The sequence below is a fragment of the Sinocyclocheilus grahami genome, unplaced genomic scaffold (assembly GCF_001515645.1).
Source record: "Sinocyclocheilus grahami isolate Dianchi unplaced genomic scaffold, SAMN03320097.WGS_v1.1 scaffold45.1, whole genome shotgun sequence".
Lineage (NCBI taxonomy): Eukaryota > Metazoa > Chordata > Actinopteri > Cypriniformes > Cyprinidae > Sinocyclocheilus > Sinocyclocheilus grahami.
Genome location: NW_015505224.1, coordinates 1,493,487 through 1,510,122, shown reverse-complemented (window position 1 = coordinate 1,510,122; position 16,636 = coordinate 1,493,487). Strand labels below are relative to the sequence as shown.

Genomic DNA, 16,636 nt, shown 5'->3' with positions numbered 1-16,636 from the left:
TTCAACCCAAATATTCAGATGTGTGCAGCGCATTTTACGGAGGACTGTTTCCTGATCCTGGGAGAGTAGCCTACAATGCTGTCTACACACAAAGGCTGTTTCTATAAAGTGGGGCAGTTCCAACATTCTCAGTTTCAGGACAGTCTGGCGCTTCTGACTCACAGCCTTTAAGTATGTTTTCATATTTAAAGAATTTGCCACTGACGATTCAAACGTGAGTTTTGGGCAGTGTAGAGTAGCGCTTGTTGTTTGTCATTTCTCCGATCACAAATGCAGACATGGTTTTATGTTTACGCGGCACAATGCAATGCGTAAAAAGACCGTATAAGTCATTATAATATAATATAATGATGCAACAAATGCCTCGTTTATAATGGGTTTGAATGTTTTTGTCTCGTCGCTCCGGCTGGACAGGGCATCACAGTATGGTTAGGGGCGTAACATTTCTGTCACACGCTTGAGGTATTTGGCCAATCACAACGCACTGGATAGCTGGCCAATCAGAGCACACCTTGCTTTTCAGACCGATGAGCTTTGTAAAAATCGACGCGTTTTAGAAAGGCAAGGCATAGAGGAGAAACAATAATGTACAGTATGTGGAAAATAATGTGTTTTTTAGCAACGTCATATGACCCCTTTAATCAATTTCATGTGTCCTTGATGAATAGAAGTATTGATTTCTTTCAACAAAAGGAAAAATCTTACTGACTCCAAACTTTTGAGCGATAGTGAAGTATAATGTCTTTATAAAAGATGAATGAAAAATTTATTTCTCATGATATGATTCCTTTAAAGAGATGTATTTTCTTTCCAAAATGCATATCGCAGATATGATAAGGTTTCGTGCAAGTGAGATACTTTTGGCATCACTGGTTGATACTGTGTTTCAGAGGTGGGGAAGCTGTGGTGTCAGATGTTGTCCAGCCTTGTGACCCATGCTATTATCATCTGTTTGAATACTGAAGGTTTGTTTTTTTCTGAGAAGCCTGATTCATAAACACTTGGGCCCAAAGGAATCTCAATATTTACCCTCATCAGTTTTCAGCTTGTGTAGCTGTGCCAGCAGCTCTTTAGCCGTGCTCTCTCGTCCTCTTCTAGTGCGGCGCTCTGTTTAAGCAAGATTGGACGGAGACACTAATGAGTGTTGTTTCATTGGTTGGCCTGAGGCTGGTAACCCATCAGCTGTTTGTTTGTCAGAGCCAGGCAGGATACAGGAGACAGGCTGGTTTTTTTTCCCCTTTGTTTTTTTCTTTGGCTAAACGGCCTCAAGTGACTCCATTAGCAGGAGGTCTGTTAAATCCTAAATGTCGGTATGTCAATCATCATTCCCAGAACATTTTTTAAGATTCACTCTTCATCAAAGCCTCTGTATGTTTACATTTCTACTGTTTGGCAGCTGAGTCTGACCTAGAGACATTTTGATGATTTTTTTAATAGAATTGCAGTATTGTGCACTCTGTGTCTGTCCAGGTATAGTGGTTTGTGTATCAAGCTCATGGTGGAGTTACTGATAGTCATCATAGCTGGGCTTGACTGTCTGTCAGTTTGATTTGTTGCAGTTTTATTTGCTGCCTCTCTTTTTTATGACAGGACCTTCACAAATTTCTGCCTGACTGACAATGACAATGTGCCGCCCAGAAGTGATTATTATTATTTTTTTTAACTATGGAGCTGTGGACTAGAGATATTTAGGCAGACGTTGTTATGGGTGAATCACATGTAGAACATGTGCAGTTCAAATTGTTTCCTAAAATCAAAAGAAAATGTTTTAAATATTTATTATATTATATTATATTATATTATATTATATTATATTATATTATATTATATTATATTATATTATATTATATTATATTATATTATATTATATTATATTATATTATATTATATTATATTATATTATATTATATTATATTATATTTTCCTTATATATAACAATCCAATCCTTATTTCTGTAATGACACTGAATTTTTTTATTTCTGATTTTTTGTTGTTGTTGTAATTTTCGTTATTCTCATTTGATTCTTATTGTAATATGCTGTACTGACACATTGAATAATATCAAATAATATTTTTAATTCGTTTTAACTTTAGTTAAAATTTTAGTAATTTTGTGCTTTTGTCATATTTTTTGTATTATTATAAATAAAATATTTCGAAGTATTTTAGTTTTATTTCAGTTGTTGGTTTAATAATTTAAGTACTTCAAGTTCAGCATATTTAAGTTTGATGCCAAGGCAACAGTTAAATTTTTTTTTCTTAGTTTTTCATTTAATATTTATATTTTATTTTATTTCAGCATAATTTCAATGATTAAAACTGTTTTTAATAGCTTTAGTTTTAGACAAGAATAACAATGTTGTAATATATATAAACATTAAAGAAAGTATATTATATATTTAGATATTTATTTTTTATATTTTAATATTTTTTTAAATACATTTTAATAAATTGAAGACAGTACAACACATAATGCCATTATAAATAAACCAAAAATGAAATGGCAATATAGCCTATTATTTCATTTTTTAACACTGTGATAATATAAATTGGGGGAATGTGCTTAGAAAGTAATGCCAAGAAAGTAATGTTATATTGCAAAACTGGTTTCATTTTCTTTTTGCCAAATGTAATATCTATTTCTTTCTTTTGATTTTGTGGTAAAATATGACTCACCCTATATCAGTGATGGCACTCAGTGCAGTTTATGAGGCTCTTTTGATTGATGTTGATTGGTCAGATGCATAGAGATTGGTGATGGGCCATGAATATTAGTCACTGAGACACGATAATCAAACCCTGCAGGAATTTAATGACCACAATCCTTCAAAGCTCCATCAGTGGATTATGCTGCGTTTAGTATGACCCTTTTATGCTCAAACACAAACTTGTTTTTTGTACATTTTTGTAGCCTAATATAAATGATTATGCTACCCTTCATTAATGGTTTCCTTTAATTGAGCTCGACACTGAATTTCTTGGAGTCTAGAGAGACAAATCTTCGCTCTTAACACCTAGAGCTTGTGTTTGGTACAGACAGAGGAGTTGGCACGAGCCACAGTATCTTTTACCTCTCGCTCAGCATACCGATCAGCCGGGGGGCGTATCGACATTAGGCAGAGAAAGCACAGCCCATCTGCCTGTTGCAGACAACTCCTCCTCTGTGTCTCAGTGGAAAGAAACCCTCATTCCCCACTGCTTTAGATTCAGCGCCAGCTGCCATTGCAGATGCAGTGCTATTGAATGATCTGAAATGAACAAGTATCAGAACTATCAGGTACATAACACGCTGTTATTTCTTTGTTTTGTCTTGCTGCTAAAAACATGACATGCTCACATCAGTGACATGTTGATCATTTGAATGAAATTGATGTCTATAACAGTGACTGGCAAAATCTACCATCATCTTTTTTAAATGAATATCATGAGGCAGCAGTATATCCCAATGCCAGTAATACACTATTAGCAGGCCTCAGATCGAATCTGCATACTTTTTTCCATGTTTATCAATAGAGAGCCAGACTCAAACTTTGGTTACCCACACTTAAAGGCATAGTTCACCCACAAATGATCAATAGCAAGGCCATAAAAAATCAACATACTGACTGTAATTTAATGGAAAACCAGAGCTATTTTTTTTTAAATGCTCTCCATTTGTATTCAACAGAAGGAAAGCCATACAAGTTTTTTTTTTTTTAAGGTATTTTTCAGCTCCACGGGATGTCAAAACGTGCACTAACTATTAGGGAATTTTGCAGAATATTATTTTTATTTTTCTGATGAAAGAAGACTGGTGGCAAGGTGTTTTAATGTTTTTGAAATAAGTCTATTATGCTCATCAAGGCTGCAATGATTTGATTTTAAAAATACGGCAAAAAAACTGTAATATTCAAAAAATGTTTTGCAATTTAAATTAACTGTTTTCTATTTTAATATATATTTAAATATAATTTATTCCTATGACGGCAAAGCTGAATTTTCAGCATATTACTCCAGTCTTCAGTGTCACACGATCACTTGAAACATTTCATATCATTATCAATGTTGAAAACTTAATATTTTTGTGGAAACCTTGGTACATTTTTTTTTTCAGGATTCTTCAATGAACAGAAATTTCAAAAGAACCGCAAGATCTTTTGTAACATTATAAATTATAAATTCTTGCTGCAGGGAAAAAATCTCTTAAAAAAAAGGACTAACTCTGAACTTTTGAAAGGTTGCGAACACTTAGAAAAAAGTTTTTTCTGGCTGTGTACCATGCTAATACCATAGTATTCTTTGAATCACCTCAGAGCACAGTCTACAATGCCATCATATGTGAATTTCATTCAGTTGTATAGGATCTGAAAGTACAATGATATAACCACTGGACACCATCGTCTTATCATGATAGCACCGCAGCAGGAGGGCTATGTGAAAAACGCACTAAAAGCGTGAGCTGTTTCGAGTTTTGTGATCAAACGCTGACCTTTAGACACACAACTTCTTGGAAGCTGTTTGTCGGACAGCATGAAGCTTTCATGAGCAGCTGCTGTGCGGCAGTAATCTCTCAAATAATGCAGGGAGAAGGAGCCTTGTGCGAACTGACAGACACGAACAGAAGGAGACAGAAATTGAACTGCCACTTTGGCATAAATGCAAACAACTGTATTTATCTATGAAAAATGTAAATTCTCATGTTTCGTAAGTCTCTATATTTTGAAAAAGCGCTTCGTAACCTGGAGGGCAGGGAAACTAGCCAAACATTAACACGGCCATATTGTCCAAATCTGTCTCTCCAAGAATGCTCTGCTTTGGGCTTTTTGGATGTTAATAATATGCTAATAAAGATAAGAGCCTCGCAGCTCTGTAAAATAACATGAAGCCACCAGGATGCTTCGGGGGGAATGTTTACTGAGGAGCGACAGGATTTTAATGCCAGCGCTATCTTTGTAGGACGCTTTTAAGCTTCGTCAACACTCTAATCTCCTCGAGAGAGACCAAGGTGCCATGTGATTGCCAGAGCAACTTGTTTGTGTCAGTGTTTGACATTTGCCGTGATATCAGCATAACTCAGAGTGCGGTGTTTAATGCTGCTTCGAAGTAAACTGTCAAATCTGGAAGTTTCTTTTGCATTAAGCGGACTGGATGCTTGAGTGGAATGCTTATTTTCTCCTATAATAAATTACTGCCTATTATCATTTTAGTTTGAGGTTTCAGTACAAAGTATAACAAAACCTACTTAACTAAGACTCAACTTTATTGATGACGTATAAGAAATACAAGGGGTCATGAACTGCGTTTTTTTAGTCTGTACTGTTCTCTGAGGTTCCCCTATAATGTTATCAAGATTTTTACATCAAAAAACAGAATTTAGAAGTTATAGGCTATTTTCTGTACTTTTGTGACCCCCCTCATCAGAACGCTCTGTTCTGGTGGATTGTAGACTCTGAAGTAAACTCCCACTGCTATGATTGGCTAACAGTTGTGTATTAGGCTTGCCGCGATAGACGGTTAAGCCGCAACACCGGTTACGTCACATGCCCACCGCGGCACCGACCCCCACCGTCGTTTAGATTTTTTATAGTAATAAAAATAATTTAGTTCAGTAAAAGAACAGACACTACAATTAAAAATTGCTCAATGCAGCGTGCCGAACGACAGTCGCATCACAGATCAGATTTAATTTCTCCAGTGAGGAGAGTGAGTCGAGCTGACTTACAAGAAGAGTGGGGTGAGACAGACAAGATGATCGCGGATGATTTAGTTTTGAAACGAGATGTAAAAGCGCCTGTTTGACAATATTTTGTATTTTGAAAAGCCTGTTGACTTTTGCCGTTTATCTAAGGTGATTTTGAAGTTTTTTAAAACATTTGTTTCTTATTTAATTGGTTCCACATTGTTTGCTGATTTTTGCTTTATTTAAACTTTGTCATTTATTTATTTTATTTGACATCAAGGTGTATGCCTTGCCTCCAAGCTTTCTTACTCGTTTTGCTAATAAACGTTCTACGTTTCTTATTTATTTGGTTATATATTATACATGTTTACTTAGCCTATTTCCAGTTTTGTATACCTATTTAAACTTTATGTAAGTTATTTGTTATTTTATATTGGGCATAGCCTGCCCTATAGCATGGTGTATTTTTATTCGTTTTGTTAATAAAAGTTCTATGTTTTATACATAGGCTAAAGTGAGTTTGACTTTGGATTTTGTTGTTGCATTCAAACAATTGATTCTGAACTGCCGCTAATTCAAAAGTGAAAGTAAAATGCGCACGGCGCTTTTAAGCTATTTAAAAGCGAAGGAAAGCGAGGAAAAGAGGGAAAATTCAAACGAACAATTGCTTTACGCCGAATTGCCGCTATTTGAAAGTGAAAGTAAAATGCGCATGCCGCTTTTACAGGCTATTTAAAAGCGAAGGAAAGCGAGGAAAAGAGGGAACGCCGGTGCTGTCACACGTCAATTAACCGGTGGGAAAATGTCCTCACCGTCACAACCCAATTGTGTATGTTTGACAGCCTACATCCTTCATAGACGATGCTGTGTTTTATGTTAAAACATGCATAAATACTCAGTACATATCAAACAATCTGTAATAACAAACAAAGCAATAGTGATCACTTAATGAAAGCAGTTACTCACACTTGTGTGTTGTGACATTACTATCGGATCCAATATAGTTGGCACAGCGACGTCTTTTAGTTTCAATCTTTCTGAAAATCCTGCATTGAATCGTGCCTTGTTTGTTCACTTCATTTTACCGTGGAATTGTTCACAAAAGACCAAGTTCTTATTGACGTGGTCTGGCACTTCATTAAAAATAAAGTTCAGCAAATAAAGTTAATCAAATAAAGTTTATTGTTTGGTTTCTGCATTGACCTGCGTTTGCCGCTCGTTATTTACTTACTATGTGTGCAAATCAGTGGGCGGGGCTAAACAGGCAGTGATGAAGAAGGCGTTGATCTTCTGCAGAGGTGGTGTTTAGACACACTATTATGTCATAAAGCGGCACATTCCACAAGCTGTTGTTTTGGCAGATTGTCTTCAATGAAAAGCTGATTTTAGACTAACGATAAAGATTTTAGTTCAAAAGTGTATATGTCAAAAGATCGAGGGCATTTTGATTTCTCAGTTCATGACCCCTTTAAGGGAAATAAAATAGTAGATGGTATACCGGTACTGGAAAATTATGGGTATAGATTATATTTCAAATGGCGCAGTATCATGATTTTGCTCTTTTCTCTTCTTGATAGGCTGCTGATCTGAAGTTCACCAAAGTTTACTCAAACTGATGCGAAACGGGCAAATGTGAGAGGAACAAGATGGATCAAACAGAGTTTCTTTTCATAGAGTTAAGAAATCATCATGTGAGTGTATCATTTAGCTGATTTTATTTAGAGTTTTATTTACAAAACTGATTAATGCACATACATAAGAGCATATCAATTTCTGAAATATGGTAACAAGCTCAAACTCCCAAATGATTTTTAGATCTCATAATATTTGTGCTTGCATTTAATTTCAAACAATTGAATATCAATTTAGTTTGTGTAAATTAATAAAGAAGTTAGTTTTCATTATATATTCATTATATGTTCATTAGTATTCATTAAAAACTAGTATTCATTATTCATAGTATTCAGTATTCATATACATTAGTTTTCAACTCAGTTATCTTTCGAATTAGTATTGTTACTGAGGTACTAGATCCTGGTATCGTTGCGAAGCCAAAATTGTGGTATCGAGCTAACCCTAAAAGAATATCTCATTCAATATTTTGAAGGATTGTTTAAAGCAATAGTTCACTCAAAAGTAGTGCTGTCAATCAATAAAAAAAAATTTACTAATTAATCACATTTTTTTCCTGAAATTAATCACAGTTAATTGAGATTAAGCCCAAAACTCCCAAATGATTTTTAGATCTCATAATATTTGTGCTTGCATTTAATTTCAAACAATTGAATATCAATTTAGTTTGTGTAAATTAATAAAGAAGTTAGTTTTCATTATATATTCATTATATGTTCATTAGTATTCATTAAAAACTAGTATTCATTATTCATAGTATTCAGTATTCATATACATTAGTTTTCAACTCAGTTATCTTTCGAATTAGTATTGTTACTGAGGTACTAGATCCTGGTATCGTTGCGAAGCCAAAATTGTGGTATCGAGCTAACCCTAAAAGAATATCTCATTCAATATTTTGAAGGATTGTTTAAAGCAATAGTTCACTCAAAAGTAGTGCTGTCAATCAATTAAAAAAAATTAACTAATTAATCACATTTTTTTCCTGAAATTAATCACAGTTAATTGAGATTAAGCCCCTCTAACATTAAAGTTTTAAACATACTTTTATATTGCAATAATTTACATTCAATCTTCAAATTAATGTAGAAACAACATAAAGACTGTATATTTTTAATATTTGTTTAATGGCATCTTTTTTATGACTGAAGGTGAGTATCACTGATACCAATACTACTGATGTCTCAGAATTTTTTCCCCCCTAATATGTAATATTTCCCATTGACTATAGACATTCAGCATTACAGTATAATCGAGAACTATCAATTTTAAGGACAAGTGCACGTCTGAAAAGTCCCCCGTTTAATGTGGTTGTAAAAATGTTCTGGGTCTAAATAAGTGCAATTCTTTCCAGAAAAAAAGTGACAGAAACAGCAGCTGTGAGTGGGTGGCCAACCCTAGCTCTGCCCCTGCATTAATTGCATTAAATATTTTTAAGGCGTTAAACTGAAAAAATTAATTGCATGCGTTGACACGCTAATTTTTGATAGCACTACTCAAAAGTGAAAATTATTATCAGTTATTTACTTTCTTGGCATTCCAAACTCATAACACATTCATTCATCTTCAAAACACAAATGAAGATATTTTTAATGAAACCTGATTTCTGTCCATCCAATAAATTTCCATGCAGCAAAAACCTTGACACTTCAAAAAATTGATAGAAATTATAAAAATAATCCATATGAGTCAAGAGGGTTAATCCAAGTCCTCTGAAGAGACATGATCGCTTTATATGATGAACATCTATTCACATATAAACATTGATCAACACACATACATAGAGCACATCAAATATGGTAAATTAAGCTCAAGCGTAAGTACAAACCTTTTTGGTTCTCATGCATAAGCTATAAAAAAATGTAAAATGTAAATAAAAAAAATAAAAAATACAACAACCATTTTTTATTGCCTTTATGGACCGGAGAAGTTGACTGAAAAGACAGGGAATGTGTTTGAGAAAGATATAGACTGGATTGGACCTGCATTTCTATAAGACAAAGACTCTTTCATACATTATCAGCGTGCATTACCCACAATACCATGGCTACGATTAAAAAATGTGTTTATTTTTGGCCATTTACTTTGAATGTAACAAAAACATTCATTGATTTTACCACACATCCCACACTGCTGTACCATTCCAGCCTCTACTTGATTTGGCTTGAGAGATTAAGATTATTGTAATCTAAAATGACCCACTTCTCATTTGGCAGCAACAGATTGCGAGCTCCTTCTCGTCATTTTGAGGAAGTCCTCATGCTTGTGAGCAGCTCTGAGAGAAACTAACAAACTGAACGCACACTGCTGCAGGGCTCCATCTTGGCTGAGGGGAAGCCTCTGGCCTTTATAGTTTACATTCTTCAGAAAATTCTCCCACTTTCAGCAAAGCCTCCGGGGGAAATCTTCAGACGCTACACACAATCATGCTGCCTTAGATGACAAAAGGTGGAGGCAGTGCTTACAGAATATTTTCTTAACCTAGGGAGCATTTGAACTGTGTAAACTACTGTGGGAGGATGAAAGCATATTTGGTGTGCTAATTGTATTCAGTGATTTAGATGATGGCCTGTGTGTTCATTAGAAAATTACACTTGTCTTCATGGAACTAAATGTGAGCTAAGTGCACAGTTAAGGCTTTGGTCCGAAACCTAGTGAGGCAACTGAACTGAAACACCATAATTGACAGATTTGGAAGGCTCTACATAGGCAGCATCTTTCTGCATTGTACAACTAGTGCTGCTCACATGAACTGCATGGGAGACTTGACTCAAACTGATTTCAACAGAGTTTGACCTTAGCATGAAATATTGGGTAAAATTGTAATTTTTTCAATAGATTAAACTATTTGTCAATAAAAAATCAATTGTACTCCTCAAATGTTTGTGGTCGGTAAGATGTTTTAAAGTGCCCCTATTATGGATTTTTGAAAATTACCTTTCATGCAGTGTGTAACACAGCTCTAAGTGAATGAAAACATCCTGCAAAGTTTTAAATCTGAAAGTGCACCGTGTATAAAGTTATTGTCTCTCAAAAGATAGAGTCGACTCTGAATCTTTGAAACGAGTTGTTTTTAAAACGAATCCCAAGCCGTTGACGTCAACATGAAACATTAGCATATTCCCCACCCAATTGTTTGTCTTTTAGCGTTGGTCTGAATGAAAATGCAAATTCATTCTTTGCCACTAGGTGCCGCTTTAGGAGCAGTAAAAATAGTGGTTTCCCCAGTAACACTGTACACAAAGCAGCACTGCGCTCACAAACGCTGCTTTATCAGGCATTACAGGCATGATGAAATGGAAATGAAACCAATCGGACCAATCACCGCAGATTAGCATCATGCAAAGGAGGGGTTTGGAAAAATGAATCGTTGAGCGAATCGTTTGGGAGTCGTTGAGCAAGTAAGGTAAAAATAATTGTATTATAAGACAATTAAAGTGTTTTTGAGCTTGCATGCATGTCAACCTGTTGTTGGGGACTCCCAAAACCAAAATATGAACCTTTCATTGATTACCCATAATAGGGGCACTTTAATGTTTTTGAAAAAAGTTTACTAAGCTCACCAAGGCTGCATTTATTTGATCAGAAATACATAATACATTTTAATATATTTTAAAATTGAATGTCTTCCTGTGATTTTAAAACAGAATGTTCAGCATCATTACTCCAGTATTCATGTCACATAGCACATAATATGCCGATTGTCTGCTCAATTGATATTATTATCAACAGTATTTTCACCAAATATTTTTGTGGAAATTTTTTCATGTATCTTTGACTAGAAAGTTCAAAATCAGCTTTTATTTAAAATAAATCTTTTGTAACAAATAATTTTAATCAATTTGATGCAACCTTTCTTTCTTTCTTTTTAATAGGCTATATTACTGATCGGTAGTGTATATTTTTGGTAGGCGATTTGCTCATTCTTTGGGACAGTTGATGGAAGACAATGTGCAACACTCTCATTAATTTACAGGGTTGGAAAATAACCTCTTTGCTTCATGTTTTGTTTTGCACACCCTCCTGTTCTCAATATAATCACTTGAGATTTCTAATGCTGAAAAATATAATGAACTTTTAGTGAAGTGTAGCTATTTCCAAGCCGTTTGGCAGTTAATTAACACAACGAAATGACTTTAAATATACGTTACGTTACAGGTTTATTACAGAAGTGTTTTCATATTACTTTCATTCTGCATTAGGTGAAAGTCTTGCAACACTGAAAGTGAGAATTTTGTGAGAAGATGCCAAATAGTTTTCATCATGTCTGAAAAACAGCCAAAAAGAAGAACTGCCAGTCATACAAATCACAAGCATTCGTTTCGTCTGTGTTGTCAGGCCCGATCGAGCTTGATGACATCACCAAGGCAGTCAGACAGCACAGGTTTCTGAAATAAACCGCATGTGCATTGTACCCTCTATATTTTGCCCAGGCATCCTCGAGAAATGAACTGTGAAAATACCAATATTGTTGTCAGCACGACTCGTCTGTGTTGTCCATCATTCTGTAGGTGAGTTGCTGCATTGCTGGTGTCTCTCTCTTTCTCGCTTTATTATTACTCTTTTTCCTCCTTTATTTTTGTGGTGATGTGGAGGTTAAAGACGTGGGCTGAGATGCTAATACCCCCTAATTAACCCCAAGGCATCATTTTCTCTGTCTCCTGCTTTAACTCGTGTCCAGTGAGATGTGGAGTTGGATCCTGCCTCAGTCCAAGTCTCATATAACCAGTTATTTGGCAAAAAGTCATCATAGCAGCTTATACTGGCCAAAAACGTCCACTTAGACAGCCACTTGACTGTCATGTTATGAAACCAACAACAGTTTGTTGTGTTGTTATGTGGCAGAGTTATCAGAAATAGATTATTTGCACCGATAATTTTGTTTTATGAACAAAACTTGGAAAAATGCTATTTAAATGCTACAAGTGTATTTAGGCATTTCAACATTATATTGAACAATATGAAAATTTATATCTATTTTAAGATTTGCTAAAGATTACATTAACAGTGTTAAAATAATACATGTGAATGTAAAAGAAATTAGTTTCCACTATGATAATATTTATATAGTATTAATCTGTATTATTTATTTGTAATAATTCTATTGATTGCCGTTTTTTAGACTCCCACGACCCAGCTGATTCGCTCGCTCTGAAATCAATTGCTGTGTTCCTGAACGCTTTTTAAGAGGGGCTCTGCCAAGACAGGGGAAGAAGGAGACGCTTTTAGACGCCCCCTGCCTCTCTGCCATCTTCAAACACTGGCCTCTGAGAGAGTGTGCCTCCGAGGCCCATCATTTTCCAAGCGTATAACTATGATTATTCTATCTAATTGAGCAGATTAGGGTCGTTTTAAGAACCTCGCATACGTAAATGTTGCAGTGTCAACTGTTCACAGATACAGATAGCCGAACAGTTATCCAACCTCACGGCAGGACAGACCTATTTTAATCTGATGAATGGGGCCATGTATCGTGAGATTTTGAGTGAAAACCTCCTTCCATCAGCAAGGGCATTGAAGATGAAACGTGGCTGGGTCTTTCAGCATGACAATGATCCCAAACACACCGCCCGGGCAACGAAGGAGTGGCTTCGTAAGAAGCATTTCAAGGTCCTGGAGTGGCCTAGCCAGTCTCCAGATCTCAACCTCATAGAAAATCTTTGGAGGGAGTTGCAAATCCGTGTTGCCCAGCGACAGCCTCAAAACATTACTGCTCTAGAGGAGATCTGGATGGAGGAATGGGCCAAAATACCAGCAACCGTGTGTGAAAACCTTGTGAAGACTTACAGCAAACGTTTGACCTCTGTCATTGCCAACAAAGGGTATATAACAAAGTATTGAGATGAAATTTTGTTATTGACCAAATACTTGTTTTCCACCATAATTTGCAAATAAATTCTTTAAAAATCCTACAATGTGATTTTCTGGATTTTTTTTCTCATTTTGTCTCTCATAGTTGAGGTATACCTATGATGAAAATTACAGGCCTCTCTCATCTTTTTAAGTGGGAGAACTTACACAATTGGTGGCTGACTAAATACTTTTTTCCCCCACTGTATATATATATATATTTGATAGTTCACCCCAAATATAATAAATATAATTATAATTTTTATAATTATAATTATAATAAGAATTAGAGAATTATTTAATGTATGTGTGGTACATATTGTAATTATTATATTATATTATTGTTTAATAGATTAGATTTAATTTTATTAAAATATTTAATTCAATCTTACTACAATTAATTCATATTAAATTAATTTAATAGTATCAGCCGATTACCGATATGATACCGATATGTCCATCCATCCATTCTCCAAACCACTTGGCTGCCATATATTATGTTAAAAACTTGTGTGCCTTTACTCCTGAAAGTTGCATAAAGCCTGTCAGTCAGATTTCAGTGAACTTTGTGCAGTCCTTGGGCTTGCCTTCTGAGGCTGATGTGAGGATGCTGAGATGGGACCATCAGCCCTGTCCTCTATCTCTCGGGAGAAAACACACACAGGAGCTCAGGCAAGCCTCCAGCTCTGGCTCTTAAAAAAACAGCTTTTTGTGCTTTCTTTTCCATCCTGCTAAGGAAGCAGATTTTCACGGGCATCTCCGAGTGGCGCCTAATTAACAGTGACACGTTGATTGCCGTTTTTTAGACTCCCACGACCCAGCTGATTCGCTCGCTCTGAAATCAATTGCTGTGTTCCTGAACGCTTTTTAAGAGGGGCTCTGCCAAGACAGGGGAAGAAGGAGACGCTTTTAGACGCCCCCTGCCTCTCTGCCATCTTCAAACACTGGCCTCTGAGAGAGTGTGCCTCCGAGGTCCATCATTTTCCAAGCGTATAACTATGATTATTCTATCTAATTGAGCAGATTAGGGTCGTTTTAAGAACCTCGCATACGTAAATGTTGCAGTGTCAACTGTTCACAGATACAGATAGCCGAACAGTTATTAAGAATGTTGGTAACCAAAAATAAGATGGTAGCCATTGACTTCCATAGTATTTTTTCCTACTACGAAAGTCAAAGGCTATACTGTTTGGTAACCAGCATTCTTCAGAATAGCTTCTTTTAATTTCAACAGACAAAAGAATCTCATACAGGTTTGGAACAACATGAGGTTGAGTAAATGATGACAGAATTTTCATTTTTGGGTGAACTATCCCTTTAAGTACCTCTTTTCCCTAATCTAAAGTGTTACATTTTCTTCAGTTACAATTGCTTTCTGAAACATTCAGTTATTCAGTTAACATTTAGATGGAAACATTCAGTTTTTCATTTAACATTCAGTTAACATAATGTAAGTTGGTACTTGGTCTTAGTCATTGGTAACTGATTGGATGGTGAAAAGTAGGTGAGTTAAGTCAGATGGTTGGAAATTAGAGGTGGAGTTGGAGCAAGTTTTTGTATTCTGAAGCAATATTAGCAGAGCTGGGTAGTAACTGATTAAGTGTAATCTGGATTACGTAATCAGATTCCAAAAATCAAGTACTCGTAATTAGATTATATTACATTTTATAATGCTCATACTCAGATTACAGTTACTTTTTTATGGATTGCATGATTACATATTCACACAATGGCAGTAAATCATTCATAATTTATTGATTCTCCCTAATTCTTTTTCTTTTTTAAGTTTTCCGCTCTGAAAATCCTACCATGTCGTACCATTTGGTTTTCACTATCTTTATGATATAAAATGGTCGTGTAAATGTCATGTAAATAAATTTGCAATCCATGCTTCTAAATTTGGGTGAAAAAAGCAAACTCCTTTGACATGAGATATTTACTTGAAATATCTCTGAGGAAGTTAATATTTCAATAATTTAACAAAACATTTGCATGTTTACAGTTCGATGTCGCTAAAAAGAATACAGGTAAACAAATTAAATATTTCTATTTTTAATGTTGAAATGTTTGAATAATTTATTTCACTTTTTTTAAAATTTAATTAATAATGAGCTTTTTATCAACTCACTAGCCCACTGCAGTTTGGGATATTTAATAATAATTTAATGATATCAAAAAATAGAATATATATTCTTTCTCTTTGCTCTTTTATGTCAGTATGGAATGTTTAAAACAAATTTGATAAAAAAAGTAATCTAAAAAGTAGTCGATTAGTAGAAATACATTCCCTAAAATGAGTAACCTAGATTACATTAATAGCTACAGTTTTCATCATGTAATTCGTAATCAGTAATGGACTACAATTTGTAAGTAATCTACACAGCTCTGAATCATTAAAAAATGTTTTAAATAAGTAAATAGAGTTGACTACCATGTCAGTATTAGTGCAAATGATGTCAGTAAATAAATACATGATATTTCAAAGGAGTCTTTTAAAGGGTTGACTTTGTTTTAGTCATATTTGTTTTGGTTTCATTTAATATTGATCTTTTTTCTTTCATTGTACGTGCTTTGGGAATTTCCCCCGTGCTCATTACTGCTCCTCTGAGCTGGTTTGGTTGCTCTCTGCTTTTCCTCTTGCGTAGGAGTGGCTGTAGAAATGAAGGGTTTGTGTGTCTGGTAAATTGGGTGGACAGGACGGGGCTGTGATGCTCATGCTACAAGGTCTCCACATGAGAAATGACAGCAATCAGGATGTTACAGTCCACTCTGCAGATAAATGCAGTAATGGACAAAGCTGCTGCCAGGCCTGAGATGCATGAATGTTTCAAAATATCATTTTAGAGATGGAAATGTATCAATTTATGAGCAAGAATTATGCATTGCAGTGGAGGACTGAATTGCCATGGCAACCACTTCCATATGGAGATTTATCTGTCAGAAAATTTTGGAGATGACCACATACATTCTTTTGAATATGGCTCACTGGAATAATAAAACAGTTTTTTTCTCTTACATTATCAAGGGTCTAGAAACATCTAAAATGTATTATGAAGGAAATATGGTGCTTGTGGCACACGTTGTACTGGTGTTTGGGTGGATGCCAAGGTGTTGCTGTGTGGTTTCTTACAAAAAGAGCCTTCTGGCCTCAAAATAAGTTTCCTCAATGTAAATCTATTCATTCTTTAGGCAGTTTTCTCAATATTTTATATATGATCACTTAGAAAATAATAATAATATCACTTAGAGAAATAATATCACACATGCCCTCAACAAGCTGCATGATTTTAAGTATCACACATGTCCATAAAACAAATACTGCGGGATTAGCTATTTCCTTAAAGACAGTCCATTATCTTATAATATAATGATTCAGATTGTATGTAGCTTGATAGCGAGTTATAGTAATTTCAGAATAAAGTACCTGAGAGTTTTGGCAGTGGTATTTTGGTATTATTTATATACTATTTATTAATATTTTTAATTTGCTTACAA

At 35.0% G+C, this 16,636-nt stretch overlaps 1 protein-coding gene across 2 annotated transcripts in view; it reads left to right on the top strand.

The window, feature by feature from the left end:
• The window catches only part of LOC107582508 (uncharacterized), a 100,193-nt gene that overhangs the window by 25,537 nt on the left and 58,020 nt on the right, over nucleotides 1-16,636 (top strand). The window contains exon 2 of one of the 2 annotated variants that reach the window (XM_016268389.1): nucleotides 7,237-7,350. The exons of the other annotated variant lie outside the window; for it this stretch is intronic. Coding sequence (XP_016123875.1) covers nucleotides 7,306-7,350 — 45 coding nt within the window. The 5' untranslated portion in view covers nucleotides 7,237-7,305. The remainder of the gene's footprint in view (nucleotides 1-7,236; nucleotides 7,351-16,636) is intronic. 2 annotated transcript variants of the gene reach the window in all.